The sequence below is a fragment of the Marmota marmota genome, unplaced genomic scaffold, assembly GCF_001458135.2.
Source record: "Marmota marmota marmota unplaced genomic scaffold, marMar, whole genome shotgun sequence".
In the NCBI taxonomy this organism is placed as follows: Eukaryota; Metazoa; Chordata; class Mammalia; order Rodentia; family Sciuridae; genus Marmota; species Marmota marmota.
Window position 1 is genome coordinate 3,281,225 of NW_026000169.1, and position 19,084 is coordinate 3,300,308.

Here is a 19,084-nt window from a genome sequence, read left to right on the forward strand (position 1 = left end):
GCTTTTATATATATACATATATATATATATATATATATATATATATATATATATACACAAATGTATGTATATGTGTGTGTGTTTATATATAAAACCTCCATCAAGCCAAGATGAAAATGTTATTCTCATTTAAAAAAATATTCAGTTTGTTTTTGCTGAAGAATCTGTGGTAAGAGGTTTGTAAGAAGGTTATAAGAGTGGAGGTAAAGAACTCTGATTGGGCTGGGGATGTGGCTCACGCGGTAGCGCGCTCGCCTGGTGTGCGTGCGGCCCGGGTTCCATCCTCAGTACCACCTACAAAGATGTTGTGTCCACCAAATACTAAAAAATAAATATTAAAATTCTCTCTCATTCTCTCTTTAAAAAAAAAGAACTCTGATTTGTTCTTATGTTCATATATTCCTATGTGCCAGTCATGAATTTATTACCTCTGGGCTCCAGATTGAAGCCTCAGAACGCTCTGAGATAACCATGAAATTCCTTCAGGCATTTTGCATTATAATAAGGATGATGTTTTCTCAGTATAGGGCACTGGAGGGGCATTGCAAGAGGAAAGATGTTTTGCCATGAAGACATGGAATAAAGCAGACCATCTACTTACAGTGTGGTTTCCTGCAATGAAAGCAGCTTAGTGACAGATACTTTATACAACTGACAAAGTCCCAAATATTTACCATCTGGCCCTTCAGAGAAAGTTTGTTGATCCTTGCTCTATTCTATTAGTAGAAACAAACAAAAATAAAAAATTCCCCTAACCACATGCATCTATTTAAATAACTGTTCTACTAATTTTTCTTCATAAATGTTGTATTTTCATGATATTCTTTATTTTCTTAAAAATGAACATATATCTCATGAAAAAACTTTTGAGTACAAATGTGAGTTTTAAAATACCTCTGCCTTTGATCTGGGTTGTTCAATAATAAAAACAATCTTGGGAAACATTGGATTTGTACTTGGTGTGTATTTTGCTTCCCTTCTCACTTAAGAAAGCCAACAAACATTTTTTTAAGGTATGATTTTTCTCTGCAGTAAGTTGCTAGGTACATTGTTCTTTTTTTCTTCCAGAAAAAAAAGTTTAGCCTTTATAGAAATACTATATATGGCCTTTTCTTTTGTGGGTGATGTGTTTTATAAAGCCCAACAGAATTTTAGAGCTACACCTTTGTTTTCCCCCTTTCTGTGTGAATCTGGCTTTCACCTTCCTTTTTTCTTTGCCTCATTCTCCATCTTATTGGGATCAAGTTTGCTGAGTGAAGTAATAATGAACAGTGTGGTTATTTCTGTTCTTCCTTGTGTTCTACATTTTTTCTGAGGTTCTATGAATATAAATGCTATTGTTTTCTTCATGAAATATTAAATGAGATTAAAATATTTTATATATATAATTTTTAGAGTATTAATTCTCCTGCATATTTACCTCTTACAAATGGGGTATAACTCCTATTGGATTCGTCGTAATAAATTACAATCACAACACTTCTTTTTAAACTTAAAATGTCAAAATGTCTAATGTGGGCAAGTATAGGATAACATGTCAAGGAAAAATTTGGGATTCATGATCTTCTCTTTGCAGACTTCTGAAAGAAAGAAAAAAAAAACACCAAAAAACCAAAAAGTTTTCTCTATTTGGTTGAAGCATCATTAGACCAATACTATATATTTGATATTCTTAAACTTATAGCAAAAATGTTTCCATTTGCTTTAAATTTAACACATCAAAGTTATAGAGAAAATGAGTGTCTTCACCAGCATGTGGCATGTATTGCTGTCAATCCTTTTCCCAAAATTATTATAACATAGTTCTTTAAAAAATTAACTTTGAAAAGTACAGTATTCAAAGTTTTAGACACAGACCTTGAAATTTACTCCCTGAAATTTCCCCAGGTCATTAAGGTCATCTCCTGATACACCGTTCACCACTGAGTTTCTGGTGCCTTGCTCCCAGTAGTTTCTCCTGTGGAATTAACTTTATACTTTGGCTCATGCCCACCTCAGGTACCTCATTCCATCAATTACCCTTTCATAATTTCTCCCTCTCTACTGGCTATTGCCTCCCTGCAAAGTGTGTTGAATAAGCAATACCCTTCCATTTGCAAAACCCCACCCTTCCCCTTTTGGTCTCTGTCCTCTTTCCTTCATAGATAAACTATAAGCCCCTGGCAGAGAGAACTTAAGTGGGCAGACAGTTATTTTGGCCTCATAAAAGTTCCAACTCCAATTTTTGTCAAAGGTTCTTATTTCTGAGGTTATAACTGGCACTCTCCCCAACTCATTCATACCTTCCGGAACCTAGGACCTAGACATGTAAAAATTATGTGTGGCTCTGCTTGGTGACAAATTTGAGTCCCAGAAGTCATGTCATTAGGCTCATCCTCCCAATAATTTCTGATTTAGATATTATAACTCCTAATTTGAGTCAGATATAAAGCAGGTGTGCAGTGTGAAGGATGTGGTGACTGACTGTGGTATCTAATGGTCTGAAGAAATTACTTGGGTACAATAAAAAACAATTTAAAAATATTTTTAAATAACCCTTCTGGCTATAAATAAATAAGAAGCTATTTTAAAAAGTGGCACAAACTAGAAAATACAAGTTCAAGAATGAAAACTAAACAGTACCTTGAATAACATCTAGGGCTGTCTGCTGCTGCTTTATGCCATGGCAGTTATTATTGTGGGATCCTTAATTCACATTTTACAGCTCAGGAGAGTAAAAGTCATTTCAAAATGACTTTAAGGGGCAATTATTGTGTAACAAATCAGTGATTTGTTAAGGAAACAGTACCAAGTCTACCCACATACCTGAGCAAATATTTGTATCCAGCTTCTATTTCATAGCAGTGATCTAATCAGATCAAACACTTGTGAAATCACAATATAAATTATGACCATAACAAAAGTTTACCCAGAATTAGAACTGTTGATTCTACTTCCCTGCAGATGCAGTTTACAAACTAAATTTGTAGGATTTTTACCACTAAAATGATTTTGAAAAAACTTGCAAAATATTAGGTAATATCTTTAAAATGCCAAATGCTTCCCTACATTACTTGAAACAGAAATCTCTCCCAGATATATAAATTTCAAGCAAGGTTATCTGTCCTTAAGCACACACCAATCACAGGACTGAAGAAGTTCAGATTTCAGGGATTGCTTCAAAAAATCTAAAATAACTCCCAAATTAACAAGTAAATTAGGAGACTATCCTACCCTCTGGGCACACGTGAAATGTAGTCTTTGAATCATCTCTACACAGACTCTAGCATACTGTTTTTCCTGGCAGCAGAGCAATAAAACTTTTTTATCTCAAAAAAAAAGTTTCAAGCAAGAACATTATAAAAATACCGTAAACACAGACCAAATTGTTAATGCTGAAATGTAATTACACTTGATAATTGTGTTGAATTCTTCCATCTAAATGATCAAAGATTCAATTCACCTGCTGACCTATATTACACTAAAAAAACCTAAATGGTCTATTAATTACTTCAGCAGGATTTGCTTAATCTGAAAGAACAAATAACTTCTAGGTGAAGCCAGACATACAAAAGATTTCAGAATAAAAACCTAAAAATCTGGTGCTGGGGATGTAGCTCAGTAGCAGAGAGCTCTTCTGGCATGCATGGGGCGCTGGGTTCGATCCTCAGAACCACATAAAAAAAATAAAGGCATTGTGTCCACATACAACTAAAAAATATTTTAAAAAAAACAACCTAAAAATCTGTCAAGAGAAATCAGCTATGATAAAATAATAGCCTTATTTTATCACTGCATTACCTTTTAGGATACTACCAATCTTTGATGGTATGGGATTTGCACAAAAAGTCATTTAAGATACAGTGAAGTAAGGTGGATTTAGCCTAAACACAATCCATACATTGGGTATGTTGATATGGACGTAACAGTGGTATGGACATAAGTAAATAATATAAGGAGCAGCAGCCCCCGACAACCGGGCCACTGGATAAATCATGAACACTTTTCAAGTTGCAACACTCTCAAATGTGAAATAGTAAAAATATCTGAGTCATCTCCCAGGATTACTGGGTATATAAAAAGTATTTTGTAAAAATAAAATATCAATGCTAATTAATAGTGTTAAGCATTCTAATTAATGTTTTAATCTAAAAACACATACACTTCATCATTCAAAACAGGAAATAGTAACCCTTTCTGATTTTCTAATAGCTTAGAAGTGGCTTAAAATGGCCTTTGCTGGCCAGGCAAGGTAGCCTGTAATTCCAGTGGCTCAGGTAGCTGAGGCAGGAGTTCAAAGCCAGCCTCACTAACAGCAAAGTGCTAAGCAACTCAGTGAGACCCTGTCTCTAAATAAAACACAAAACAGGGCTGGAGATGTGGCTCAGTGGTAGAGTGCCCCTGGATTCAATTCCTGGTACAAAAAAAAAAAAAAGCAATAAAAGGTGAGTCATATGATACTCTTGAAGAAAAACTTTTTTCTTTAGCCCCTAAAATTTTAAAATTACTTTTTGCCATGATTTCAATAAGATTCTTATTCTGTACCTGAAACAATAGTTCCTTAAACTCAAGTTTTAAATACTTTTTTTTTTCCCTGCCCATAAAACTAATATTGTTTAAACATTACTATTAACACAGAAATACCTTGGTGTAGAACATTTATTTTATTTTTTTTCCATGAAACACTCAAAGTTCAGATCAGTGGGAAATAATTTTAATCAAAGAATTGTACATTTTCTTCCCACATATCCTGCTTTGTATTAGGAAATGACACTGTGATCCATTTCACTACAAGTAAAATTATTACAAAATATTTACAGGAAAATATTAAAAATAACTCAAACACAAAAGGCAAGATGAAATAAACTGGGGTTTCAGAAATCTCTACTCCAGTGCCCACAGCACACAAGAAGAGAGTCAAAACAAATAAGTAACTAAGATTCCCCTGATCACAAATTTCCAAAGAACTGGAGAAGGGGAAGAAACTGGACGAAGATGGTAGTGTGAAAGGAAATGGATGTTAGCAGCACTGCTGCAATAGCCAATCTATTCTGAGTGAAATACCCTCTTATGTGCAGTAAATTACCCTCTTATGTGCAGTAAATTCTGAACAAGGCTGTATTTTAAGATTTTCCTTGAACTGAAATTAGAAAATACCCTGACAGTGGAAGTAGCTCTTTCACCTAAGTTTAATAAGAGCCTCTTGCTCCACAAACCACTGTAGTGAACAGAAGCCTGTTCTGACATCAAAAGCTGTCACAGCAGCCCTTCCATTTCTTTCATGAAAGCTTCATAAACATCATCCTTAGTTTGTACTGAGACAGGGACAGAAGGACCAGATTTGGGGGCTGCTTTGGCAAGAGGCACAGCAGAATCATCCTCTGACTTTCTTTGGGGAGTAGCAGTAGCCCCTTTATTCTCCCGACGTACCCTCAGTGCAGTGGGCACAAATCGAGTAATCTCTGCCTTGGGATTAGTGATCTGTGGCTTGGCACTGATGGTTGCTGTGGCTTTCTTCTCAATGGTGGCTGCACTTGTATCATCCGCCTTGGGTCGCTGAATCAAGTTGGGTGGGGCACTCAACACCCCCGGATTCGGCAAGGGAGCCGGTGGGAAAAGCCCAGGTGGGGCAGGTCCAAGTGGAGGCACCAAAGGTGGGCGCATCATGCCAGGGCGAGGTGGAGGGATGCCTAAAACAACAAAACAAACAGGATGAACATAAGAATCAATATAATTTAAATGCTATTAAGGACGATTAAACACAGGTGGATTAAAATTTTTCTGAAACAGATAACAATTTACTGAAAATAAGCTCAACTCATACTATCTGTTATTTGAAAGTTAGGAATATATTCTGATAGTAAAGAATAAAACAACTTTCACTTTCAGTCTGTGCCCCTGTACTTATAGTATTTTTTTTTTCCTAATTAATGATCTACTTGAAAATATTGAGCAAAATTGATTATACCAACTGGTTCCAAAGTCTACTTCAAATCTGATGGCCCAGATGCTATTCTGGCTATATGGTGCATATGGCCAAGGTCAGGGGCTGCTGTTCCTTGCATTATTTACTTAAAAGGCAACTTAAGTGGGAAGGGAATAAAAATATGACTCAGGCTTTTAAATGGACATGGAATGATAGAATGTTACTAATCAAATTCCATTACCATTAAAAAGAACTCAAGTCCTACTGATGGTTTAGACATAAAATGGTCATACCAAAACCTGCAGATTTTAACTTTTTTCAAATACCACTTTTAAGATTGAATATATTGCACCATATTTTATCAAATTTAAGATACTATTGATTATATAAACTCATAATTTTCTATCTACTACTAAAAAATAAATTAAAAGCCTAAGCTGAACTGTTCAAAAGGAGACTTTTATATTAAACTAGAATATTCAGGGTAGTAAACAAAACAAAAATCAAACCACACCCAAAACAAAAAAAATTTGCCACATAATACAAGCCCACAAGGAAATCTGCAGGTATAATTCTGCTGCTGGGTAGAGGGAGGGGAAAAAAATCTTCCCTGTGATTTTAAGCTTCAAGTTTGTACTCATGCAGACACATGGAACAACATCATAATTATAGCTATAATCAAAAAGTAGAAAAATCTCAAATAGAAAATCTAAAGTGGTCTTTGGCTGAGATAAATCCCTCAAGTGATAGGCCGAAGCAAATGCAAATACCCATGGGAAGAACTCTACTTCAATCTAGGGCAATAACAACTGCAATATAGTGAAATGTGACAATATATCTAGAAGCAAATAAAATTTACAGTAGAATGTTTTTGTTATAGAAAACTGAAAGCTTCACCTGGAGGTGCAGGGGGAGGTAGCCTTGGTGGGGGTCCCCGTGGAGGAGGGCCAGGAGGCAGACCAGGAGGTGGACCTGGGGGAGGGCCAGGGGGTCGGCCTGGTGGTGGTCCTGGAGGTAAAAGTCGTGGTAAAGGCCCTCGAAGTCCTGGCATTCCAGGAGGTCTCAAAAATGGAGGAGCCCCTGAAAAGAGAAAAATGATAAATTAATGTCAAACATTACATGAAGTAATAATTGTGGTATAAAGGCAACGCAAATATTGTTTGACTTATCATTTTAACTCCAAATTAGATAAAACTTACAAAGCTCACTGAAAATATGTGGAAACATAATTCATTCAACAAATACATATACAAGGCATCAGAAAAAAGGTTAGATTTGTTATGGATCATTATTTTCATTTCCCAACACCACCAAAAAAAGTAGTCAGAGCTCTGCTGGGCTGGAAATATAAGATACAAAGCAAGATGCTTTACAAACCGTATAAAATTCAATAAGATATAGACAGAGACCACTGAGGATGATGTGAGATAAGTTATTTTGTTTTATACTAATCAGAAAAAGGTTAGCTCTATTTAAGACAACTTAATTGACTGACTGTAGAATGAAGAACTAAGATTCTTAATAGACAAGAAGTTCTCTATATTGTTCCAAGTCTTATACATTTAAGCCAACACTTGGTAGACTAATTACTTTATCTCTATGAAATAACTATAATTAAAAAACCTATAATTTAGTAATTCATAACCTAAGAAGAAAATGAGATAGCACTAACTGTGCCCCAGTCCCACCTGCTATCAATTTGGAATTAGGTCACTATATGTTATAAAAATACTAAAGAAAGCACAGTTACAAGTTTGTGCTGTCAAAATAAGAACCTTGAAAAAGGAAGGGCTCTAATAAAAACAGGTGGTTGTTAAAAAACAGTTGCAAAAAACACTTTAGAAATGAGCAAGCATTTATCCTTTGCAAATCCTTCATACCATAAGAGAATTCCATTAAGAGGAAACAAGAAAACATCAATATTAATGATGTATTTTTTTTTTTAATAATTCCATTTTAACCTCATTAAATACTTATTCACGTCATTTAAGTGCTTACCTGGAGGTGGTCCAGGAGGAAGGCCCGTGGGTGGCCCAGGAGGTCGTAAAGGTGGAGCAGGTGGTGGTCCAAGAGGAGGTGGTCCTGGCATGGGAGGTGCTTGTATCTGAGAAGGAGGAACAGACTGCGGGGGAGCCTGCTGCTGTGAAGAAGCAGTGGAAGTGCCATCAGAATGAGGATCCTCTTTATGCTGTTTTTGTGATTGTTTTTCTGCTTCAGAATCATCAGAATCATCTTCATCATCATCCTCTGAAAATTCCTCTACTTCCCGTCCTTCCTCTGGGATTTCCTGACCTGAAAGAAATTTTTAAAACACATTTTTATTGTTTGCAGCCTAGAGAATGACAATGACTGAATAAATATGTTCTTAAAATTAACAACCAAATAGTCTTCTTTAATAAACTACTTAGATGTGGAAGAATAATAGTCTTCTGCTCATCCATGCTGGTTTGAGGACAAGACAGAGCCCAATCATTTAACAATAATGTAACTTGGGGCAGCCTACCTAATGCCTTCAAACCTTAAATTTTTCTGAAGGATAAATTTACTATTTACTTCAGAGTTGCTGAGATATTAAATAGAAAAATGCACACAAAGCAAATGCATAAGAAAATGCCAAAAGGTGATTCACCTTTCCTTCCCTGCCTTACCTGCCATTCGAAGCATCATGGCTTGAAGAGGAGTCAGCTCCTTCATGTTCTTCTTTTTCTTCCTTGATTTTCCAGGCATATCTGCAAATCGTACACTCAGACCTAATGGACAAGGGAGGGTGGGAGTGAGGTGGATAGGGATCAATAATACATTCGGTAAATGTTCACTATGTAATAAACATCATGTAACGTTCTACATTTGACTGTAATCCATCACTTGTCAGGATATAAGTGCACAGAGATATCTATACTAAAGACAGTAAATGAAATGCTAATTGGTGGTTAATATATAATGGTGCTATAATGATTTAAGATTCATAAAATTTTAAAAATTAAAGAATACTATCAACATCTTATCAGTAAAACTGAATATCCAGACAAAATACATTTATTTTCTATAATAATATAAATTAATATATCCAAGTCATGGAGCTAGCATAATCTTGATAACAATACTAACCTATTGGTCAACATAACATACAAGCAAATGAATCCAGAAAAGTTTTACAAGAAAAATACATCATAAGCAAGCAGGGTTGGTCCCAGAAATTGAAGATGATTTAACAGTATAAAAGCTAGTAACTGAATTCACTACAATAAACAACTTAAAAAGAAACAAATGAAAAACCACCTTGCCACTCCAATAGATGCTTAAAAAATATGACCAAAAAAAGGGAGAAAAACAAAAAACAATTTAAAAAAATACTTAAACTAGAAAACAGAATTCTTGACAAAGGCTATCCACTAGACATTGTTATACATCATACTTAAGGGTACACTAGTAGCAGCATTTTGAGTTGGTAAACATTTGAGGAGGATCATGAAAGCAGGGCTTTAGTTTGTTTATCCTGTATCCCTAGTGACTAGAAAAATGCCTTGCTTATATAAAAACTCAGTAAAAATTAGCTGATAAGAGTACCAAATCATAGTTGGGATAGCTACTTTCATAACATGTGCTAATGAACATATATAAGAAAAAAACAGTTGGCAGAAAGAGAGAAAAATAAGGCAAGACACCACATAGTTCCAGAAAAAAATGGGAGCAGCTATGGTTGTAATTGTTTTCTACTTTCTAGTACTAATTCCCACCTAAGAATCTTTCCACCTAAGAATCTTCTTATTTTCCAATGTCAGGTGTACCACTTTTCACTAGATTTTCCACTTGTAATTGTGATTTTTAAGAAACAGCAGGAGAAAAAATTGTCATCATTATAATATTAGCATTGTATACTAACACTGTTAAGAACACTGTGCTATAGGCTACAAAAACAATTCCATAAAAGTAGCTCCAAAACTAATGAGGTTTGATAGAACTAGTATATTTTATGCATTGCTCAGTACCTATTATAATAAAATTTTCTTGACAAAAAACATACATTATGTTTTGATAAAATATGGTTCTTGATTCTACTTACAAATGTACCTGAATTATAATTATGATCCTGGTTCGTGTAAGATACCATGAACATAGAAAATTCAAAGGGATTCCAAAACAGACATGTCAAAAATTTTCAAAATATTTATATAGGTAGGGGTAAAGCTATAATCTCAGATACTAGGAGGCTGAGGCAAGGAGGATCACAAGTTCAAAGCTAGCCAAAGCAATTTAGTTAAGACCCTGACTCAAAAATTAAAAAGCGCTAAGGCTGTGTAATTCAGTGGTAGAGTTCCTTGGTTTCAATCCCTAACACTACCACCAAAAAGTGCATGTGCATGTACGGAGTGGGGATGAGGGTGTAAAAATGAATATAACTTGATGATCTTAGGAACTTTAGCTGTGTGCCATTTATTGATCAATAATATAGAATGTTCATCTGTACATACCTGACTTTTTTTCTTCATTATTGTCTCTCTCACTATCATCACGGTGCACAAATTCATCCCCCTCACTTTCTCCATCCGATCTGTCAGTGTCACTGTCGTCACTACTGTCATCGTGCTTATCCTGATCCATGTCCTCAGGATAGCCATCATCTTCACTAGTACTGGACACATCATCATCATGACCCCGTTGAGCTGAAAAGGGAAAAAAGCAAGCAACAAGTACCATGATTAGATGTCTACTACATGGTCCCAGAAATGCAGAAAATTAGGCTATGTACTTCAGAATATAATTTAATTGCTTAGATAAAAATTCTGCATATAATCTCAGTCATTCATACAGTCTGACATTATTCTTATTAGGTAACAGTTTTCAATACTTCTTATTTTTGGTCATTTAAGTTTTTTTTTAAAGGTTCAAATTTGAAAATACATCCTATTTAGAATCAATCATGCTTATATAACTACACAATCAGTGATTATCAGTGATTATACAATGATGCTCAAAACTGATGACAATACAGCTGAAAGGGAAATAGGTATTGTTAGAGTGTGACATCTCAGGTTGGGGGTATAACTCAGTTGGCAGAGTGCTTGCCTTGCATGTATAAGGCCCTGAGTTCAATCCCTAGCACACATACACAAAAAGGAAGAGTGAAACCTCTTTAGATATAGTATGATGCCTTTATTTGGATAGATCCTATGATTTAACCATCTGAACACACATTGGCATGTAGATAGAACTTAAGGGTTCTAAGAGTGGTCAACAACATGTTAAATACGGACAGCATGAAACACAATGGTGAAAAAGTCATAGGAGTTAAAGAACAGTTAGTCACTCCTTACCAAGTTCTGGACTATACAACATGTCTTCATCTCGCCTACGAGGAGGAAGATCTAGAGCAAAGCCCACTTTACGGCCATACATCTGCATGACTTGGGGAGGAGGTGGACCAGGTGGAGGGCCAGGAGGTTTTCTGCCAGGGGGCAAACGTGGAACACCATGTCCAAGAAGAGGAAGGATAGAAACTGCACGAGTTGGGGGTCTGTAAGGAAAATTTGGTAGTATCACAAAATGGAATTCACTCTTAATCAAACAATACACTGCTGACACCCACATCATCTTTTATTTCTCACTGCATGAATTTTGGCATTCCACACTCAAATGGTGCTTTTAATAGATGCTCTGTTTATGGTAACTGCTTCCATACCCATAGGCTGAGGTCTTCTTTAGGATGGAGGGTGGCTGGGCACCAGGAAGTGGAATGTCCTGGATCAAGATGTTGGAAGGAGCATGCGGCATATCTGGCAAAGGAATACTCTCTACTTCCACATGCTGAGCATTCTGAAACAGAGAAAATTCCAATAGTAGAAGAGGAAACTAATCCACAAATTCAATATCAAAATTTCATGTCGGCTGTTTCATAGCCTCAATTGTTTTCCAACTTCAATAAATATCATGAAAAAAACAAGAACCAAAAGCTTCAGTACTTCCAAAGCTTGTGTTAAAGAACTCAAATATTGGGCTAGCGTTGTAGCTTAGTGGCACAGTGTTTGCCTAGCTTGTGTGAGGAACTGGGTTTGATTCTCAGCACCACATAAAAGATAAAGGTACTATGTCCACCTACAACTAAAAAAAAAAAAAAAAAAAAAAAAATTAAAAGAACTGAAGTATTTTATCTCTTTCTCTGAAAGAACACAAAGTTGGTGGCTTTTTTTTCTCCCCCTTTATTATCAGCTAATTATTTATGGATATGAAATAGCTGCTGTTTAGAGAAGTTCAACTGTTCAAACTAACAGGGCAAATAGCGTAACAAAGCTACCCTATTTAATATTCTAGACAATAATATATGTCAATTAGCAAGTGGTATATACCCAGTGGTAGAGCTTGGGTTCTAAACTTAGTTTGGCTTTGTTGAGTTTCTACCCTATATTATCTGTAGGTAACCATGTTGCCTTAAGTTGCCTTATCTGCAAAAAAATGAAGCCCCCAAAACCTAACTTTACAAAAATTATACCATTTAGTCCCACCTCCCAATTTTAAAAGTAAAATTTACAATGAAAGGTACAAATTCAATAAGATTTGACAAATGCATATGTTTCATACTCCTTTCTGATCAATCTCAAACTCCATCCTATGGCAAACAAGGTGAACACTGTTTTTCCTCCATAGATTAGTATTGCCCGTGCTAGAATTTCATACAAATGAAATAATAACTATAAAAGAACCTCATCATGCTTTTGAAATTTATCCAGGTTCTTTTAAAAAACTTTCTTTATCCTGGGTTATTCTGTGTATTAGTAGATCATTCCTTTTTGTTGCTAAGTAAAAATTCCAATATTGCTAAGTATATTCCATTGTATATTAGAGTTTGATTATTCATTTTCATTATTTATGAACCTAGTCTATTTCCAGTTTTTGGCTATTATTGTGTTGGCAAGCAAATTGATTTCTATAAACATAAGAGGATTAGATTTTCTGGCTCAAAAATTAAGTTTATGTTTAGTTTTGTAAGAAACTAATATGAAGATGTTTAAAAATGATTAATTCTCCCTCTAACATTTTAGATCAAACTTCAGTACAATATTTTAGCTTCTTCCTCCAGAGAAATTGATTACCTTGACAGCATCAAAATATTGGCTAAGTTGAGCCCTCTTCTGTTCATATTCTACTTCTAGCTTTCTCAATTCTTTGTAAATATCTGGATTCTCTTTTTCATAAAGTCGCAGAATACGTTCAAAAGTTTCACGCAGCTTTTTACGTTTGTCTTTCAGTACTTTCTCATTTAACTGTGGTTGTTGCACTGGGTTAAACTCTGGAAGAAAAAAAGATTATAAATCATAAACAAAGGGTTATATCATTTAGGTATTCATAGATTTGGGACATGAACCCATCATAAGTTGAGGAGCATCTTATTGCTCTTCCACATTCTTACCGATTGGTCAACTATCCTTTCAATATTCTTATTGAAAAAAGGGGAAACTGCCTTATATTCATAATTGCTTATATTTAGATTTTATACGGTTAATTGCCAACATTAAAAACCAAATGTCACAGACAATAAAACTCCAAGGTGATTTCATAAACCAGATTTGTCTTCTCTTGAAAAATTAGCTGGTCCAACTGGACTTTTGTTACTGTATAACCACAATTAGCTTAAGCTAAATAATGGCTACCCTCTTGTTTTTAAGATATGGTATCTCCAGTTTGCAACAGTCCCTACTCCATCTCTCCATATCATCTCCCCAACACTAAAACTAAATCTGTGTTAAATGACATCATGCCGTTCTGTTTTTCTTAGGCTTATGCTGCTTTACTCATTACCTGCTTTTCTGTGTGTATCAGACAACTGTAGCTGCTATAAAATCTTGACTTTTTATAAATTCTTACCCATTTCATCCAATTTCTCCATGTCCCGGATAATCTGTTTGGGGTCTTTCATCTTCAAAACTGCAGCTCGTACCATCATACGCTGTTTTTTGTTCTTAGAAAAACAAAAGAAAAGCAGAATGTTAAGAAACTGAACATTCATGAGTTTTTATTTCAAGAATCCATTTAAACAGAATTTAAAATTTCTCCTTGTTTTCTGATCACTTGTTTCAATCGCCAGATACAAAGCTATTTTTTTTGCTCTCAAAAATGTTAAGACTTTAGTAAAAAAGTTGTGCTTTTTAAGACAAATACTGCTTTTAACTTTGTGAGATCTTCAGTAGTTACTTAACAGAAAGACTTTTCTTAAAACAAATGTTGCAGCTTAATCAAAAAAATCATAGGAAAAAGCTTTGCAAGATTATGGTACCAAAAAAAGAACTACTGTCAAAAACATTAATAAAATAAACAATGACATCATAAATAATCATGAATTTATCTGCAAAGTTTACTACCAATAAACAAATCTTGGTTAGTAAATTTTATGGTTTTTATCAAAAGCATAAAGCATTTTTTTCTGGCAAGAAACTGGAAATGTTATTCTGAAATCTACTAATCTCAAAAGATGTGCCAAAAATCACTTATAGCTTCAAGATGCTTCTGAAGTCATACCTTTTTTAATTCTCTCTTCCGGGCTTCCTTTCCTTAAAAGGGAAAGAGGGAGAGAAGATACAATTTTTAAATCTTGTTGAGAAAAGCTCGATAATCATGGCAACCCCAAATTTCAGGACATTAAGTTTCTTAGAAAACAATTATGAATCTTAACAAAAAGTTACCATAAATACTAAATAAGAGCTGGTAAAACCTAATTGGTTCAAAACTCCGAATACACAAAGTCTTAAGCCAATTCTACTTTGTCAAGTCAATATGGATAGAAATTTATTGGCAAATTTAAAGTTTTAATCATGTGCCCACAAGAACTAGATGATTTCATACAATTTCCTCCTCCTATCACTCATCTTATAATTAAGTCACAATGAAACAGGTTCCTTATTAACTGCAATTTTTAATATCCTCTACTTCATTCCACACTGATAGACACTTACGGGCTTGGTCTGTAGGGTTCATAAATTTTCCACTCTTGGTGGATGATGTTGATCTCCGTCCCATGTTGACAATATGTATGGTTCACTTATTCATTTAAAAAAAAAATAAACAAACCTGTAAAGACAAAGAAATAGATTACTTTTCCTATATTGATAACATTTCTTCCTTTTTAGTGTTCCTATCTCTGGAAAGAAACTTCCCTTTGATCATGAATTTTGTGAGACTGTGATCTTTTCTTAGTTTTGACTTTAGTACCCAAGAAAGATGGCCTCAACTTTCTTGACCACAAAAAAATTACATCTCTATTATTCTTTAGAAAGATAACAAGTCTGAAGATTACTTTATCATTAACTCATTAACATTTTCTGTATAAATAACAACACTGTCAATTGAAAAAAAATCAACTAGAAATGTGCTAACAACATGACACAAATCACAACCAAAAGCTGTCACATACTTCCTTTATTTACATGTAGGGTAAAAGAATAAAAAGGAAAAATGGGGGCAATGAATCTGGGCTTAAAGACAGTATCTTCCCCTTGCCCCTCTCCACATTTTTTCTTGACATATGTGCTATATATTTCCTGAGACATAAAAACTCATTAATTTAGGCCCATTCACTTTAGATTTAATTCTAATCTGAATAGAACTGACTCTCGTAAAAGCTTAAAATATAACCAAAAATGTAAATATCCAAAATCAATATTCTATTATATTAACAGAAATCCCAAAGACTTCTCCGCTGAGATATATGTTTCTTACTGGAATCTACTTGACTCCGGATTTATATTTTTTAAGGTAATTAAAAGTAATAACTGTGTTTAAGGAAAATATTTTTAAGAATTAAAACTTTTTTTTTTTTTTTTTGGACCGGGGATTAACTCAGGGACCTTCAACACTGAGCCACATCTCCAGCTCTATTGTGTATTTTATTTAGAGACAGGATCTGAGTTGCTTAGCACCTCGAGGTTGCTGAGGCTCCTTTTGAACTCACTATCTTCCTGTCTCAGCCTCCTGAGCCGCTGGGATTACAGGGGTGCGCCACTGTGCCCGGCTAAATTAAAACTTTTATTAACATCATTTTTTTCTCTTTTAACCACCCCCCCCCCCAAATGAAGTTTTACTTTGGGAAACTTAGTCTTTCCAAAAATAAAGACTGACAAATTAGCTTTCTTTTTGAAAGTAGACACTTTTTAAAGAGTGGGAAAGGGAAGATCAAAGGGCAAATTTTGGGGCAGATAATAGGATTGATTACCTTCCCTTTGCCCCCTTAAGATTTTGTCAGACCAGTCAATACGTTTCACCAAGTGTTCAACTGCTCCTATTTCTGCTGGATGTTTCACAGTTGTTCCAGCGGCAATTATTTTACCATATTAAGTGTCCCCTTCTCAGAAAAACTGGGGGCCTGGGGAAGGGGCGGGAGAATATAAAATGGATAATGGGAGAACCAGCACGATGGTACAAGTTCTTATATCTTCGAGTACCTTTATCTGTTGTGTTTTCCTTTCTCATTTAAACCTCAGGCCCATATTTTGACCCTCTTCTCCCACAACTGGAACACAGGGCAGATATGAATTACAGAATTTTTACAGAAAATCGTGGAGCCCCAGTCTACACAACTTTTCTGCCTAAAAGCTAAAAGTGGAGGCGATTGAGAAATCAGGCCGAAAAGCCGTGGGGAATTATAAAAAACTCAAAGAGGCTTCAAGGGACGGGGCCCAGGTCCATCAAAGGAGGCAACAGCAGCAACTGCCGAAACCATAGCGACGGTTGATACTGGACTCGAGGTACAAGACGTCAACCTGAGGCAACCGCTCAACGTGCTTAGGAAGCGGCAATAACCCACCTGGCGAAGTAACCACGTAGCCGCTGGATGCTACCCGACGCCAGGCCCAGGAATCCTCCAGTCTGCTGCTCGGGAGATCCCAACTGGGAAGAGGAAGGGCCGGGTAAAGGGGCCTGGTGTCCCCAAGGCAACCGCGCGGGCCCCAGGAAGGGACCGGAGAGATGAAGAAGCGGAGTAAAGCAATCCCATGTACTCACAGCACTGCTGGGCTCCCAGGACTGCGAGAAGCGGGGAGGGGGCGATTCCGGGCCCCTTTCACTTCGTAGGGGCCTTCACCTCTGCCTCTCGGTCAACCACCTAACCACCGCCATCTTGAAACCTCGCGCCCCACCGCCATCCTTACGTCACTTCCTATCCGTCAGGTCGATGATTTCTTAGCGATGTTCTGTAGTGGAACCATAGATAGCGCTCAAGAACTACAGGACTAGAGACTTTTCCGCTATAAAAGAGTGCCCCATTGGCTAGTTATAGGCTAAGAGCCCTCCCATGTCGATTGACACTTTATAGTCCAATAGGAATAAGTAAAAGAAAGTCCATATCTGATTGGCTGTTTATTTTGCCTCTCGGGCCGGGGGCGTTCTGACTAAATTACCGCGAGCTCCGTCTGTTGAGCCGCGCGATTGCGGTGCATTTGGAAATCGGAGGTGTTTTGGCCTGTTTCTATCCCCGGGATTGTGTTAATTGTTGGATTTTCGTATTTCTTATAAAGTAAACGGGCGCAATCTTTTGTGAGTGTCGCCATTTGAAAACGAGTTGAATAACTCTTGCCAGTGAATTTAATGTGCTTTGTAAGCATCTGGTTATTCTATGTGGGCGCCTGGGGCATCTGGGATTCACTACTCTATCAATACAGAGAACGTTCGTTTATTTGTTCGCCTCAACAAATAAATCTATGCCCGTATTAGCGGCTCAAATTGATAATCTACAAGATCGAGAAAATGTGGGGATACACGTGCAGTAAGTTTTAAATTTACGAGTGGCGAAGTGCACATGTAGGGATACAGCTGTAATTTTAAATTTACAGGTGACGAGATTGGTACGTATCGGCTCCCTTCCGAACTCATCTTTTCACCAGCTGAAAGCCCTTTATGAAGTCACTAACTCAGAATTACTTAGGTCTAGACTTCCCCCTTCCCCTCTATACCTTTTTACTTAAGACTCCTTTCCATCTGTTCTCCATAAAGGTAGGTTAAGTGTTTAAAAATTCTGCTGTTAAGAAACATGCTTGGTTATTTGTGATCTTAATCCAAGTCCATTAACAGAAAACAGATATAAGCAAATTCTTATTATAATTATAATTATTTCAAAAACATTGATGGAGACCTATTAATTTTTGACAGAAAATTCAAATGTGCTCTTAACATAGAAACTATCCCAACCTTTATTTTAGGTAATTCTTAATTTGATCTTAGACTGAATTTGAGTCTTAAATCAATAACAAGAGCTTTTAAGTCAAAGTTTATAGAGTGGTAAAAAGGAAAATAAGATTACATTTGGAGGTCAGGCGCGGTGGCGGTGGCTCAGGCCTGTAATCCCATCGGCTCGGAGGTGGAGGCAGGAGGATCAGGAGTTTAAAGCCAGCCTCAGCAATTTAGTGAGGTGCCAAGCAACTCAGCGAGACTCTGTCTCTAATAAAATGCAAAATAGGGCTAGGGGTGTGGCTCAGTGGTGGAGTGTCCCTGAGTTCAATCCCTGGTACCACCTCCCCCCGCCCCCCCCAAAAAAGATTTCATTTGGAGATGAACTAAATTGTGATATTTTGCAGCTAATTTATAAAAAAGTCATAATAGAAGAGAAAGAAAATGGAGTACGGTTTCAAGATTAATCTTTCACGTAGCTAATTAACATTTTTTGAGAAGACTTCTTTATTTCAAGACTTTTTTTGTAGTCGAATGTAAGAATCAACAGTGTTACAATTTTGGAAGTAGACTTTAAAAGAGTCTTTATAGAAATTATTAGTTAATAAAGGATTTAGAGAACACTTGTATTTACAGAAATTCACCTGACCCAGTAGGCCTCCATTGCCTCTGGATTTTTGTAAAATCAAGTAATTAGTGAAATGGGCCACCTAATGTTTCAGGTAGCAGAGGCAACTGCTTGCTTTCTGCTAGTATTGAAAGCAAAGTTATTTTTTTCAGAAAACTCATAATAAATAGTCTTTTTTTTTGATAACAAATATTTAAAGAGTAGTGAGTTCCTTTTCTGCATTCCAAGCACATTTTATGCATATATAGCTGGGGTGATGTATATATATAGTAATTATATATATAATATATATATATATTGTAATTATATATTATATATATTATAATTATATATATATTGTAATTATATATTATAAATATATATATATATATATATATATATATATATATATATATATATAT

At 35.8% G+C, this 19,084-nt stretch overlaps 1 protein-coding gene and 1 long non-coding RNA gene across 5 annotated transcripts in view; both read right to left on the minus strand.

Moving 5' to 3' along the window:
• LOC107152692 overlaps positions 1–3,631 on the minus strand; it is an 8,121-nt gene extending 4,490 nt beyond the window's left edge. Inside the window, exons 1-2 of one of the 2 annotated variants that reach the window (XR_007342035.1) lie at positions 2,623–3,631; positions 1,858–1,957 (exon numbers count right to left, since the gene is read on the minus strand). This is a non-coding gene — a long non-coding RNA (uncharacterized LOC107152692). The remainder of the gene's footprint in view (positions 1–1,857; positions 1,958–2,622) is intronic. The other variant, XR_007342034.1, reaches the window with a different exon arrangement.
• A 989-nt stretch (positions 3,632–4,620) lies between these two features.
• Wbp11 (WW domain binding protein 11) lies at positions 4,621–17,084 on the minus strand. 3 transcript variants are annotated; one of them, XM_048787210.1, is made up of 13 exons: positions 16,895–17,053; positions 16,698–16,780; positions 14,851–14,965; positions 14,417–14,448; positions 13,766–13,859; positions 12,994–13,190; positions 11,586–11,719; positions 11,221–11,420; positions 10,378–10,569; positions 8,554–8,655; positions 7,904–8,197; positions 6,803–6,985; positions 4,621–5,669 (listed from the first exon to the last, which is right to left on the minus strand). In XM_048787210.1, exons 3-13 carry the CDS (start codon positions 14,912–14,914, stop codon positions 5,236–5,238), a joined length of 1,926 nt encoding a protein of 641 aa, XP_048643167.1. In that variant the 5' UTR covers positions 14,915–14,965; positions 16,698–16,780; positions 16,895–17,053; the 3' UTR covers positions 4,621–5,235. The 3 variants fall into 3 exon arrangements, with proteins under 3 accessions (XP_048643167.1, XP_048643168.1, XP_015353678.1); XM_048787211.1 differs by lacking the exon at positions 16,698–16,780 and having other exon boundaries at positions 16,895–17,084; XM_015498192.2 differs by having other exon boundaries at positions 16,698–17,053.
• Positions 17,085–19,084: the final 2,000 nt, after the last annotated feature.

What these genes read in the sequence shown, in the direction of transcription:
- Wbp11 (XM_048787211.1), bottom strand. Translation starts at nt 14,914, where the DNA reads ATGGGACGGAGATCAACATCATCCACCAAGAGTGGAAAATTTATGAAC. An exon ending in AATATTTTGATGCTGTCAAG is followed by an intron (nt 11,720 to 12,993) that starts GTAATCAATTTC and finishes TCTCTGTTTCAG; the next exon opens with AATGCTCAGCATGTGGAAGT. An exon ending in AAGAAGACCTCAGCCTATGG is followed by an intron (nt 11,421 to 11,585) that starts GTATGGAAGCAG and finishes TTTTCCTTACAG; the next exon opens with ACCCCCAACTCGTGCAGTTT.